The 12,678-nt window shown below is 38.1% G+C and overlaps 1 protein-coding gene across 8 annotated transcripts in view; it reads left to right on the plus strand.

The window, feature by feature from the left end:
* Positions 1 to 12,678, plus strand: part of ANO3 (anoctamin 3) — a 237,433-nt gene that overhangs the window by 93,127 nt on the left and 131,628 nt on the right. Inside the window, exon 1 of one of the 8 annotated variants that reach the window (XM_068684993.1) lies at positions 9,200 to 9,221. The exons of 6 other annotated variants lie outside the window; for them this stretch is intronic. Coding sequence is in view for 1 of the 2 variants with exons in the window: in XM_068684989.1 (XP_068541090.1) it covers positions 10,581 to 10,626 (46 nt within the window). In the remaining variant the exon portion in view is untranslated. Of the gene's footprint in view, positions 1 to 9,199; positions 9,222 to 10,510; positions 10,627 to 12,678 lie in introns of those variants that run through there. One more of the 8 variants, XM_068684989.1, reaches the window with a different exon arrangement.

A 12,678-nucleotide genomic window follows, 5' to 3' on the forward strand; every position in this document is an offset into this window, starting at 1 on the left:
TAGTTAAAAATATGATACTGCTTTTTTGAATCTTAAAATGAATCTTAAAATAGCAGGTATAATGGCTGAATCCTACCTACCTACTGGCTTTCCTGATGCAGATACAGGTCGGGGGGGAATGTCTGCCAGGTAAACCTCTCTGTCTCTACATGCATGTTGTACTGGGGACATACTCTGGAATATTCTTCTCCTACGATATTTTGGGAAACTGGAGGGTTAGGTTCAAGAGACACTGTATAAGCTTACTAATGCAATCTTGCTGGAATATAATCTCTTTATACTTCTAAAGGAGTAAGGAAGAGAAGAATGCTTCAGTATTCATTTTAAATATCATACCACTTTTCTTATGGCTCTGAGTGCACATCATAAAGCCATCGAGCGCTTCTGCTGTGTGCTGTCAGCATGTGCTTTTGAGATCTGCCCAGAAACCAGAAGTGTGTGACAGACTGAGGTGAGCTGGCATTTTCATTCTGAGAAACTGCAGTGCTTGGATTTGGACAACGAGGAGCTACAGAAGTACTATGTAGCTGTTGTGTTCACTTGGTAGGGGGAAATGAAATCTACTGATTTCAAATGCAAAGTTTTTGTGTATATTTCAAAGACAAAGTTACAACGAGTGTGTGGAAACAACTTGCACATTTTGCCTTGGGTGCTTTGAGACTGACAAACATTTTTTCTGATCTTGACAGTTTGCTTCAACTGTGAAGTTCTAAACGATGCTGAAATAAGATATAACGCAGACAATTCACCTTACTTCTGCAGCAGTAATAATTTGCAGCAGAAATATTCAGGAACAATGTTTGCTTAAGAGCAATAGAAACAGTTGAGCAGGCTATTGAGACACAGCAATTTAGAATGTGAAATCAAAATGCAGTATGCAAGCAAGAAATAGGTACACGCTGGTTTTTAATTTTCTGTTTGTGATGGTCATGGAAATAGAATTGACTACACATGTTTCTTCATGCACTACCAAGGATATGTTTCTTAATAAAATGCATGCAAATTAACTGAGAGACCAAAACTGCTACAGATGAGCATTTCAAAAAAGTTTTTAATTTCTGAGAATACTTTTTCAGGGTAACTATCATGGACAATTGAATTGCACAATGCTTCGTTGTTTTTAGTAATCAGGATAGTTCCAAGCCTACATAACAATCATGGATGTATGTGGAACAACATTACTGTTCCTAAAAATTTTGAAGGCTAGAATCCTACTTTATACAATGAAGGAAAGGTAGACTTGGGAAGCAGTGTCTGTGCGTACTTTATTGTCCTACTGACTCAAAGATAAATAACCTGATAGAAAGATTTTGTATGCAGTGCTTCTAGGTTTTTGTTATTCAGGTCTGCAGGATCACATAAATAAATGTAGTCAATGGGATGAAGCAAGCCTGAACTTAATTGGATGATAGATTCAGTTCAGGCTCTCTTTATGTATATTGTTCTAATACGGGCATTTCTGTTACTTGAAGTGAAGATAGCTAACATTTCCTATGAAGTAAAGGCAAGAACCGCATGGATTTTGATCCAGTCTAAAACTCCAGACTACTTATGCACCTATTTCTCACCTAATCCTACCTCCAAAAATGAAAAGTGTAAAACAATACAGTAATAAGTTTGCTAATAGGCTTAGTTCAGCAACCCAAGCTGTAGAGAAAAAAATTTGGAAGTATCCATTGTTCCTATTTCTCTATAGAGTTTGGGTAGAATTGGAAAGACCCTCATTTCCAGCATGGGTCCTGGCCACTAACTGGTCCCCTTACCAACTCATAGGAGCCTGCACAAATGCCTTTCTATAGTCTATAGACTAGATACAGACATACAGATAGTACCTCTATATATTGCTTCATCTTCTCACCCCACAGTTAAATGGTATGAAAGGATATCATGCTTCTTGAACAGATGTCATAGGGAAATAGCGTGAGGATGGGATGCAGAACAAATTCTTCTGCTCTATGCCCTTCCATCTACCATGAAAGCAAAAAGAAAAATGCCACTTTTTTCCTAGGAGATATATATGTGTGTGTGCATATATATATATATATATATATTTGTATGTATGTATGTATTTTGTCCTTTTCACTGGTGTTTGCATGCTTTCGTAACTTCTCTGATTTCCATTTAAAAGTGGGGGCAGAGGGGGAGAAATTTAGGCCACTTGTTTCCTCTTCAGAGATGAAAAGCTTTATTCTTCTGTAATAGCTTATAAAATTATACCTAAATGTGTATGAAGCTGACAAAATTCATATTATGCCACAAATCATTTTTTTTTTATTTTAAATATTTTTTATTTTTAAATTTTATTTATTATTTCTATTTAATTATTTTAATTTAATATTTTTATTTTTTATTAATTTTTAATTTTCTAAATTCAATTTTTTTAATTATTACATCATTTAAATGCAAAAGATTGTGGATAAGACTATTTTTGTAGACAATGCAAAAATACACAGAGATAACTACAAAAAAAGTACTTAAACTGAAGAATTTAAATTCAGAAAGTGGGGATGAAGAGGAAAAAAATGTATGATTTCAGGTAATTCTGATCTGAATTTTGTTTTTGCAGGTGCATCTGGCTAGTAGTTCACAAGTGTCTGCATTCATACCGTAGTATATTATTCTTTAACATTATGTATTATATATTCCAATAATTTCTTTTCTTCAGCATTTGGCGTGTAATAAGTATTTGTCTGGGATGCAAGTAATGCACAACTATCCTGTTTGCAGTGAGTTTTCTTGGATCATGTTAGAGGTGTAGAAATAAATGTATCTTCTGAGGACAAATTGTATTTTACAGACAAACAGACTGTGTATAGGAACAAAGCATAGTCTGGTTACATGTTGAAATATATCCTTGAGAACGTTCACATTTTGGCTCAAGTCTTTTTAGCTCACGAGGTCTATAACAGTGCCATTAAATCAGCGCAGTGCTTGTAGATAAGCAAAGCGCTTCTTTCCTATCATCTACTTCCTGATGTCTCTCTTTTCTTTGGGTATCCTGCAGTTACATATTACTCTGACTTTCTCGGTTGAAAATTGACAAGACGGTATTTGAATTCTAAAATATTTTTCTTCACAACTTTAAAAGAGAAATACATAAGCGTATTTTTGTTATTTGTCATTTTCAGCTAGATTGATGAATTATCACCACCAAATCACAAGCAATTTGAGATCATAAGTATGCTTGAAAATCTTGCGTCACCTTTTTGTCAGCCACAGGTATTATGAAAATCTAAGTAAAATACTCAGTTATGGAACAAAGCACTTTAGAAGCTCTGTAATAAAAGAAAAAAAAAGAGAAAAAAAAAAACAGCTACAACAATAAACGCCTTTTGTTTTGAAAGCCCACATTGTTGCAGTCGGATTTGATGTTAAATTCTATAGCTTTAAGGACACTCAGATAATATATAAAACAGCATCTGCACCGTCATTATTGCTTCTTTTTTAGTTAGGTAACAGTATAGTTCTCCCCAGGTCAGGATATAGGATGGCTAGACCAGATGGCATCGTGCCACTTTGGATACAGAAAACTGCCTATAGCACTAACGGCAGGAGGCATGAGTCTTGTGGGAGTTCACCTGGTAGAGCCAAGCAGACGAGTTGTGTGGTGGTGGAATGCAGAAGTCCGTGGGATGGGCTAACCCACCTCAGTATGTTTGTTCCAAAATGACGGGGAGGTGATTGATGCATGGTAAATGCGTGGGGGGCCTCATAGCTCACACGTTTGGCATCGATCCACTCTCAGATGCTGCTGTCGGAGAAAATACATGCTAATGGCAGAGCTGGAATGAGGGTGTAAGGCCCACCGTGGGGTTACATATATGCAGCCATAAAACAGCCTAATCATGCAGCAGGAAATAAGGCCAAAGCTGTATGTGAGCATGGTACTGAAGAAATAAATTTCTGTGAAGATGCTAACTGAAACACCCTGTTACAATTTTGTTGATGAAAATGCAAAGAGAAAGTAGACATCTTTGAAGAAATTCTCAGTGGTTTCTTTTGCTTCAGAAGATGGCAGGTTGTCTGACAAGGAATGCAGGCATGCTGTGAGATAAATTTAAAAGTAAAATTATCATATCTGAAGCTACGTCTGATCGCTTCAATGCTTGATACAAGTTGGAAAGGAAAAGTCTGATATGGCTGTATAGCGGCATTGCATTGCTGTGCTAGCTGCTGCCAAGAGGATGTTATCAGTGTTTGGGCTCAAATATTTTATTGTCTGCATTACTGTAATGTCTAGGACTTGCTGTTGCAGACATAGAGTTTGATGGGTTGTGTTCTGTGAAGAATTGCAAAGAAAGAAAATCTGCCTTTCCTGAATTAATCTTATCAATTAATTTGACTTCTTCCGCACATGCAAGTAACATGACAAACTCCTGCACCCTTGCCATACTGTTTTCATCTTGCTGTGCATGGAGACAGCCAAATGACTTGTAGGTAGAGGTTTTGTGTATGAAGTGGCTGGCTATGTTCATAAAAAACATTCGTCTTCCCTTTTCCATTTTCTTTTTGCTCCCTTTAAGCGTTTAAAAGGTACCTTTTCCTTACTTTTTTTGTTTGAGGGAGAGAGTAAAAAACTGTAGTTGGAGAAGAATCAAGTACGTGGCCAAATAAATCCAAATCATAACTATGAGATTGTAAACCAAACTAGCTTTGGAGGTCATGAAAGGCTGTCAGAAATGGAATAGAGGACTAATATCTAAGCGAAGAAGCTAATGACCCGAAAAAAATAAAAAAGCAAATCCAGGAGCTAACTTTTAAGCAGCAACTTATAATTTGTTTTCTTTTTTACTGTAGATTTAGACTACACAGCTAAGAACTGATAAATTTTAAAAGTTTCAGTTACTGTTATAGACATTCTTAAGGAACGTGGTTTTAAAGAAAAGATGCACAGATTTTCAAAACAGATCTTAACAGTGGAAACAAACATTATACAATAAGCTTATTACTGATAGTGATATTTTTAGTCTATTATTTGGTTCTTTATTTAACAAATTAGGCTGCTAAGCAGAAACAGAATTACATTGCAACAGTTCATAGGCTGAAACTGCAGAGCTACAGAACACTAATCTCTTCTGCTATTTGTTTCAGAAAAGAAGCAAAATAAGAAAACAGATATATAACGTGAAATAAAAAATGACTGTTAAAAGTTGCCTACTTAGGAAATATGGATAGGGTATATAATATATATATATATAATATATAGGATATATTGGATGCTGCTATTATAGTTCCCTTTCATGCTCTTCACCTGCTTTGTGACATTAATGCTTTCTCTGTGATCTTTTTGTATTGTTGCAGAAGGACTTTTTCACTTCTGTAAAGGTCTGTTCTGAGGATTACGTGTTCCACATTCAAGGATGCCAAACTCCTTAGACTTCTATTTTGGCCTAAATCTTTTAGAACAAAACGGAGATTCTTTGATGTAAATAAATAAATAAATAAAAATTAAATTTAAATTGTGGAAATTAAAATGTGGTAAACGTTAAGTTTCTCTCTGTTCCTTGATTTAGCTAGATAAATTATGGCCAACGCTGGAAAAGTAACTCTATTTAAAGATGTAAACATGAATCTATAAAGCATAAGCCTAAAAATAAGCATGCAAGTACAGTGAGCTACAGAATCAAGGCCCAAATGCTTTATATCAGGCAGAAAACACAGTTAGACCTTGTGGATATAAGAAATTCCTACCCAGTTAGAGAGAAAAGGTCTATTAAATTACCATAGAAATTAAATATTAAAATATGGAAATCAGTGAGTTTGTGTCTTAGCAACACAAAGTAAAATTTTTATAGAAATGTTCCATTTTTTAATTCATCTGTTACAAGCTTTAGCTCCATGATCTGCTTTCTAGACCTTTTCCATTGTGACTGACAGCTTTATCAGACTTAATGAAGGACCTCCTCATCATGCTCGTGCCTATGGCAAAATTCCTACTGTCTTCAGTAAGAACAGAACATTGGCAAATAATTTTACTGTTCTGTTAAAGAAAACTGGCAAATATCAAACAAGATGAATTTTGTATTGCAGAGCTTTAAAGTAGTACACAAATGTCCTCCTTGCAAGAGTTATGCTCAACAATTCTCTAACCATTATTTTTTCATACTATTTAAATCTGTTGATAGAAAATCAATAATTTTGGATGGTGCTGGAAACATGAAGTGTTAGACAACATTTTAGACCAAGGAACAGCCCTGGTGTTTTCAAAGATCTTGCAAAATATTACCGTATATTACTGGCCGTTTCGCATCATCTTGCTATTTTGCACTTCGATGAGTGACAGAAGTATGCATTCAACCAAGTCCTTCGGTAAACATATGGAAAAAAATGCATAACTTCATAGTTTGTTTTAATAACATTTGGAAATTGTGTGTTTTCTTCATAATTTGAATTTACGATTTCCAACTTCTTGGAATTTACTTATTATGTATTTTGTTAAAACCATTGGAGGTCATCTAATCTATCCTCCTGCTTTGGAGCTTTACCATTGTCATTGCTAATCTGGGTCAGACATAGTTTGGTCAAGCCTTATTTTGGAAATATTCAAGAACGGATATTTCACTACTTTGTCACCTGTTCTTCTGGTGCACTACCAATATAATATTATTTTCTTAATGTTCAATCTAAACCTCACACATGGCTGTTGTCATTAATCAGATCATCTAGCACTAAGTAGTTTTTACTGTTATCTATGTAACTGATTTTCAATAAACTGTAGGCTGCTACAATTCCTTATTTTTTTCCAGTTGAGTTCATTTTCTTCAGACTGTGGCAGTTGTCATATTAAAGACCCCTGATCATCTTGGAGAAGTTCTATAGAACAGCTACACAGTCTTTCAACACTATTCCTGAACTAAGAGGGTGTGGAGGGGCAAAGCTAGACAGAATTGCATATGCAGCTCAAGTAGTGCCAAGGGAAGGTTAATAACCATTTGGTCTGTTGGCCACATTTCTCCAAAGGTTTGCTTTATTTGTGATGCAAGTGCACTGTTAGTTGGCTGTTGTTCAAGCTGGTGTTTCCCATAACCTTCAGGTCTTTCCCATCAATGCTGCTGCTCAGAGTGAATTGATGTACGGGGTTTTTTCCAGGTGCGGAATTCAGCATTTGTTGAACCTCGTGAGTTTCTGCAGGGGGAAGCTTAGTTTTCTTTCTGGGCAATAGGTAACAGCTGGCTACAATTACTTCTTGAGATGCCTACATTTCTCAGGGAAATAATTGGCGTATGCCACTTATCACAGGATAATTATGTTTTAATTTAAGGTTTTAATTTCATGTGGCTTTCTGAAAAGCACTGTGAAAGTACAAAGTTCAGTTTAAATCATCTCTCTCTCATAGCATGTTTTCCTAGCAAAATAACATCCTGATAAGTAGAAAGTAAAAATTGGAAACTCAATCTTCCTTTTAGCAGGTGCAATTTTTACAGATCCCAAGAAATAGATATATACATAAAGCTGCACATTCTGTGATCACATGAAACCAAAGGAGGAACTCTTAATTTCTAATCTGTCCTGACAAAGACTCCATCTCATGAAAAGACATGTCTGAGTCTGTAAATCTGTCCATAAAACAGAGTTCATGTCAAAACTGAGTACCTCAAACCTGAGCAAAAACTCAAGATGATGTACAGGCATGTGAACTTTAACTTTTGAGTCACGATTTTGATTCTGGTGATTACAGACTTAGTGTTTAAATCTAGTTCTGTTTGTTCCTGATCTCTTAATTGAGTCCACAGTTTTGATGCATTTTAGAAACGGTTTACAAAATGTCATACTGAAGCATAGTGTGAGTCTCACCTTAACGTGACTTCAAAAGAGCGTTCATTAGTGAGTGAGGGTGGATTTTTGAGTTCAATTTAACCTTCAGAGTCGATGTTTGTATATATGAAGCTTAAGAATTTGTGCATTTCCTATATCTCTTAGCCATTAGTTCATATTGTTCTGTTATATATAATATAAAAAGCTATCTAAACTGGACCACTAACTCTCCTTTTCTGAAGAATTAATGTTCCAGATTGTGATATTATCATACTTTAATGCTATCAAGCTTATTCAGTTGACATTGTCAACAATTTAATTTAAACCACCTTTGTAGAGGTATTTTTATTTCTCTTTGCAGACCTTACCCCCAGCTGTCATATTTGTAGTTTCATGCATACGTGCTACACACTGCTAAAAATAGAGCCATATTATTAAGAAACAAGTAGAAAAATAACACTTTTCTGTCTTCAGGTTTAATTCCTCTGCTGGGTTTCTGAGCACAACCTTAGTTTTAGCTTTAGTCTTTCTCTCCTCATTGTTCTGTGTACTAATAGGGTTGGATTAACCTGTATTCAGTTCTGTAACTCTCCATGTAAGATCCCAGACAAGAAATGGGAGTAGCTGATGGCCTCTTTTCTGAGGGTGTGCGAAACACCCTCAGAAAATACAGGCTCTCTAGCCTGTATTTTTATTTACTAACACTTTTTTTTTTTTCCTCCATATTGTAGGTTATTATCATACAAGAGCAGTTCTCTTATTGGTTTCCTCTGTTAACAAAGGGAGCAGAAAATGTTTCTCCTCTACTTCTCTCTACTCTACCTTTAAGTCAGAAGTGTCAGCCAAGGTCTCCTTTAGGATTAGGTCTGGCCTACATCCTTCCAAAGGTTTAGACTATTATGATGAAAAACTACATCTGCTGCTTGCAGACTATATATGATTAGTTATTACTAATTTTATAGTATCTTTTATGTTCTGTTTGTATTTTTTTGTTGTTGTTTTGTTTTGTTTTGTTTTTCTCTTGATTGTCAGTTGCTGGGTTTACATTTCAGTTTTACTTCCCTACTGCTTCATTCTGATGTAATTAAAGCTTGAAAGTAAAGAATTTAATTCTACCATTTCTTTTGGCCTGCTTCTGATTTTCCAGCATAGCTTGATGAACAAGAGCCAGCTTGGCTTCTTGGCTCCGCTTGCTTTATTCTGCTGTGCAACACCAATAGTGCTGTCTCTCAGCAGGAAAGAGCTGTTCCCAGCAGCTTTGGAAGCAGTTTTCCTGAGATTGCAGGAGTGGAGAGGAATGCCTCATCTCTTACGTTCAGTGTGCAGAAAGACACCAGAGACTGACAGATGAGTAGGATCATGTCTTAACAGCACCATAGCTTCTGTATCTTTTCTTAAACTGACAACAAACCTTTTGCAACTGTTCAAAAACCACCCCACAACATTTGGTCAGCTATCCTGAGGAGGTAAGTTGTTGTTTTTTGTTTTTTTTTTTTTCTTTTTCCTTCTTGAGTTACGATAACAGTTGGACCTGTCAGCTTCGTCTTACATAAGTGCTGCCTGGTATACTCTAAAAGAGATTCCTGGGAATGCCTCTCTCCCATTTTAAAAAAAAAAAATCTATCTACATACAAGTGCCTTTGTATGGATGTATTTGTTTATGCATGACTGTTTAGTATGTTTTCGTAGTGTAAAAAAAAAATATCTTAATATTTATATATTTATATATAGTAGTTATTTAACTGTACTGGTACAGACCAAGCAGTACAACTTCCTAGTACAGACCGCCCTGTAGTAAGGGGTGGCAAACATGTCGTTTGTTAAGCAGATGGTGTGCTACAAACCCCAGTCAACCATGGAAAAGTTTTAGCTTGGCTTTACTATCAGACACCATCTCTAGTACACCCTTAGCATGCAAGCAAACCTGCTGACTTTGTACGAATGAAACAAATTTTGTCACCAGCTGCAGAGGTGATTTAATTAACTTCTGGGAAGTAAGTAATGTGTGTGACCCTCAATGGAGAAAAGGGTTGCTAGGTAGTGCTGGAAGCGGGGTGGAATATGGGACTGAGCATGCAACTGACCGAATTGAGGAAGAACAAGGAAACAGGATTACTGTGCTCAGAAAGAAATGGTAACAACATTCAACAATGGTTGAGTGATGCTACCTCAAAACTTAGGGCAGCACAAGCCATGAGCAGGGGGAGGCAGGGAAGGAAGTTAAGGCTTATAATTTTGCATTCTTCATTATTTTGAATGATTCTGTTGGCATTCATCATGGAAAAAAGGAAAATTAGGACATAACATAGCAATGGGACGCAGCAGGCCTCAAGTGTGCAACATAGTGTCTTTCTGTAAAAAGCTATCTGTAGCAAGATTAAGACTAAGCTTGTAAACATGTGAAAAAATCTGGTGGCATAACAGGAGTTTGATGACAGGAAGAAGCGGCTGACACACCAAGTTACACAGATGTAAGGGCATTTATCGCTGTGGAAAGGAGGTGCGATTTCTGTAGGTGTTAACACCTGGCTTGTTTTCAAGGGAAGAGGGGCAGCAGAGCGGGGTGATGTCGAGGCTGGGGCTGAGGGAGAGGGGCCCGGAGCCGGCCCCATCCGCCCTCCCCGGGGCTGCCTCAGGGGCGGCCGCCGCCATACCGCGCGGCGGGCCGGGCCGGGCCGCCCGTTACCATGGCAACGGGGGCTGCGGGCCGGGCCGGGGCGGGCCGAGCCGGGCCCGGGGCGGGCCGGGCCGCCGGGCTCCCGCCCCCCGCAGCCGGCGGGCCGGGAGAGGCGGCGGGCTGCCGGGCGGCGGCACGGCACGGCACGATGGTGCACCACTCGGGCTCCATCCAGTCCTTTCGGCAGCAGAAAGGTAAGGTCAGTGGCGGCGGGGCGGGGGGCGGCTGCGGGGGCACTGCCCTCCGCGCTCCCACCGGGGGTATAGGGGCAGCGGGGACACCCCCAGGACGCCCCTGGGGTCCCCTTGGCTGGCAGGACATGGGCTGTGCTGGCCGGCAAGCGCTAGGGTGAACGCATCCTCCGCCGGGGTTAGGGATGCTGTGGAGCCTTGGCTGTGGTTGCGATGGAAAACGCTGCTTTCCTCAATGAACTCCCAGTATTTGTTCCTAATCTGGGAACCCCTACTCTTTTCCTGCGTTATATACTTATTTTGTTCCTCTAATTCTTTGTCAGGTAACGCGAAACCCAGCTTTCTTTCATAACCAGCATCTTTCCGTGCTTCCTATTGTTTTAGTTGTTAAACAACTCTTTTTTTTTTTTTTTCCGATGAGTGCATTATGCCATAAATTATGATTTAATACGGCGTTCTCCATACATAAGTCATAGGCTCGCTTATTGGATTTGCCCTCATTCAAGTTCTTGTGTTTGAATGGCTAGTGAGAAATAAATAATTCAAAGCACTTAGTCCATTCTGGTAATCCCATGATAAATTTAGTTCCTTGCTGTAGAGGTTTTGCATTTACTGCCTATCCTACATGCAGTAACGAGCAGTGCTGTTGCACGTTGCATCTAGTTTATCGAGTACAAAGTTAATTAAACTAGATAAGAGTTTTATTTTTTTTTTCAAATGTAGTGGATGCGGTTATAAAAGCATCAAGTGATTTGAAGCTATGCTGTAAATCCTTAGTTTTTGTTGTTCTAGTTTTGTTTTCCAGTAAGAAAACAGTTTTTTACATTACAGCAATGATTAGCTGGAGTCCCTGTCAAGGCTCTTTGGGAGCTGTTCAGCTGCTCTTTAATAATATTGGGGAAAAATACCCCCAAATTAACTTCATCATATTCTAGTTCAGGGATGATATTTAATTGCTTTGAAACCAAACCGCGTTGCATGATTTAAGAAATTGTGTTTGTGGTAGTCATAAAATTTAATAATAATCTAGAGTTTTTAACCAGTAACCTACTGAGAAGCAGATGTTTCTCTTCTCCTTACACCTGAAGAAATCCTGAGTAAGGTACTGAGCCAGTAACGAGGTTCTGAGAAAGGAAGAAGGCTCTTGTGGAGCTATGTAGTCTGTACAGCACAACTGGGGTGTCTGTCACTTTCTTGGTAATCTCATCTGCAGTGTGATGTGTGCTAAAGCTACCTGAATGAGTTTGGTTTCAGCTTTTCTCAACCTGCTGCTTCTGACGATGCAGGGGGACAGCATGAAATCTTGGGCGAAAGGATACAGAAACACTAAGAAAACATAAATCACTATCAAGAACTCATCATCTAATCAGGAGGTGTTTGAACAAAGCGGAGAATCTAGCACCTTGTCGTTGACAGAAACTGATCTCAGCAGCAGGGCATCATGTCATTGCCTTCAGTTTTTCCTAGCTTGGTCTTTTATGTTATTCTCCTACTTTAAGATTCCAGTGGAGTTCTATTCTAAGCTAGCATAGCTGAGATTTTGACTAAATGCTCTATTTGTTTTCTAGCTGCTCACAGAACTGTGCCCTAAATTCCTGTGTTTTTTTTTTTTTCTTGTTTTTTTTTTCAGAATCAGTGGTAATCCCTATGAAATGGCCAACTGCCCATCGCAGCTGTGCCTTATATGCTTCACTTGCATTGAGACCAAGCTCCATTTCTTTTGGGGGATTGGAAGGGCATAATTTTTATGTGGATTCTCAATCATATAGGAAAGGTATAAAGCAACAAAAACAATAGGTGATAAAAAAACAAAAGTTGATGTTAACCTTTTTAGATGCAGCAGCTGTGTACCTGCTGTCATCTAATGCAACATTCAAACCAACTTGAAGGGAGGTAATGTTTAAGATAGGAGATTGAATGGGTTAGAGAGCATTGTGTTTCCTTACCTTACTTGCTGTGAGTACTTTTTACTAGCTGAGAAGACAAATACCATTTTTTGTACCAAAGCTATCTTTGCAAGGCTTGAGAAAATTAAAACCAAGTTCTCCAGGCTCT

The sequence above is a fragment of the Anas acuta genome, chromosome 5 (assembly GCF_963932015.1).
Source record: "Anas acuta chromosome 5, bAnaAcu1.1, whole genome shotgun sequence".
Taxonomy (NCBI): Eukaryota; Metazoa; Chordata; class Aves; order Anseriformes; family Anatidae; genus Anas; species Anas acuta.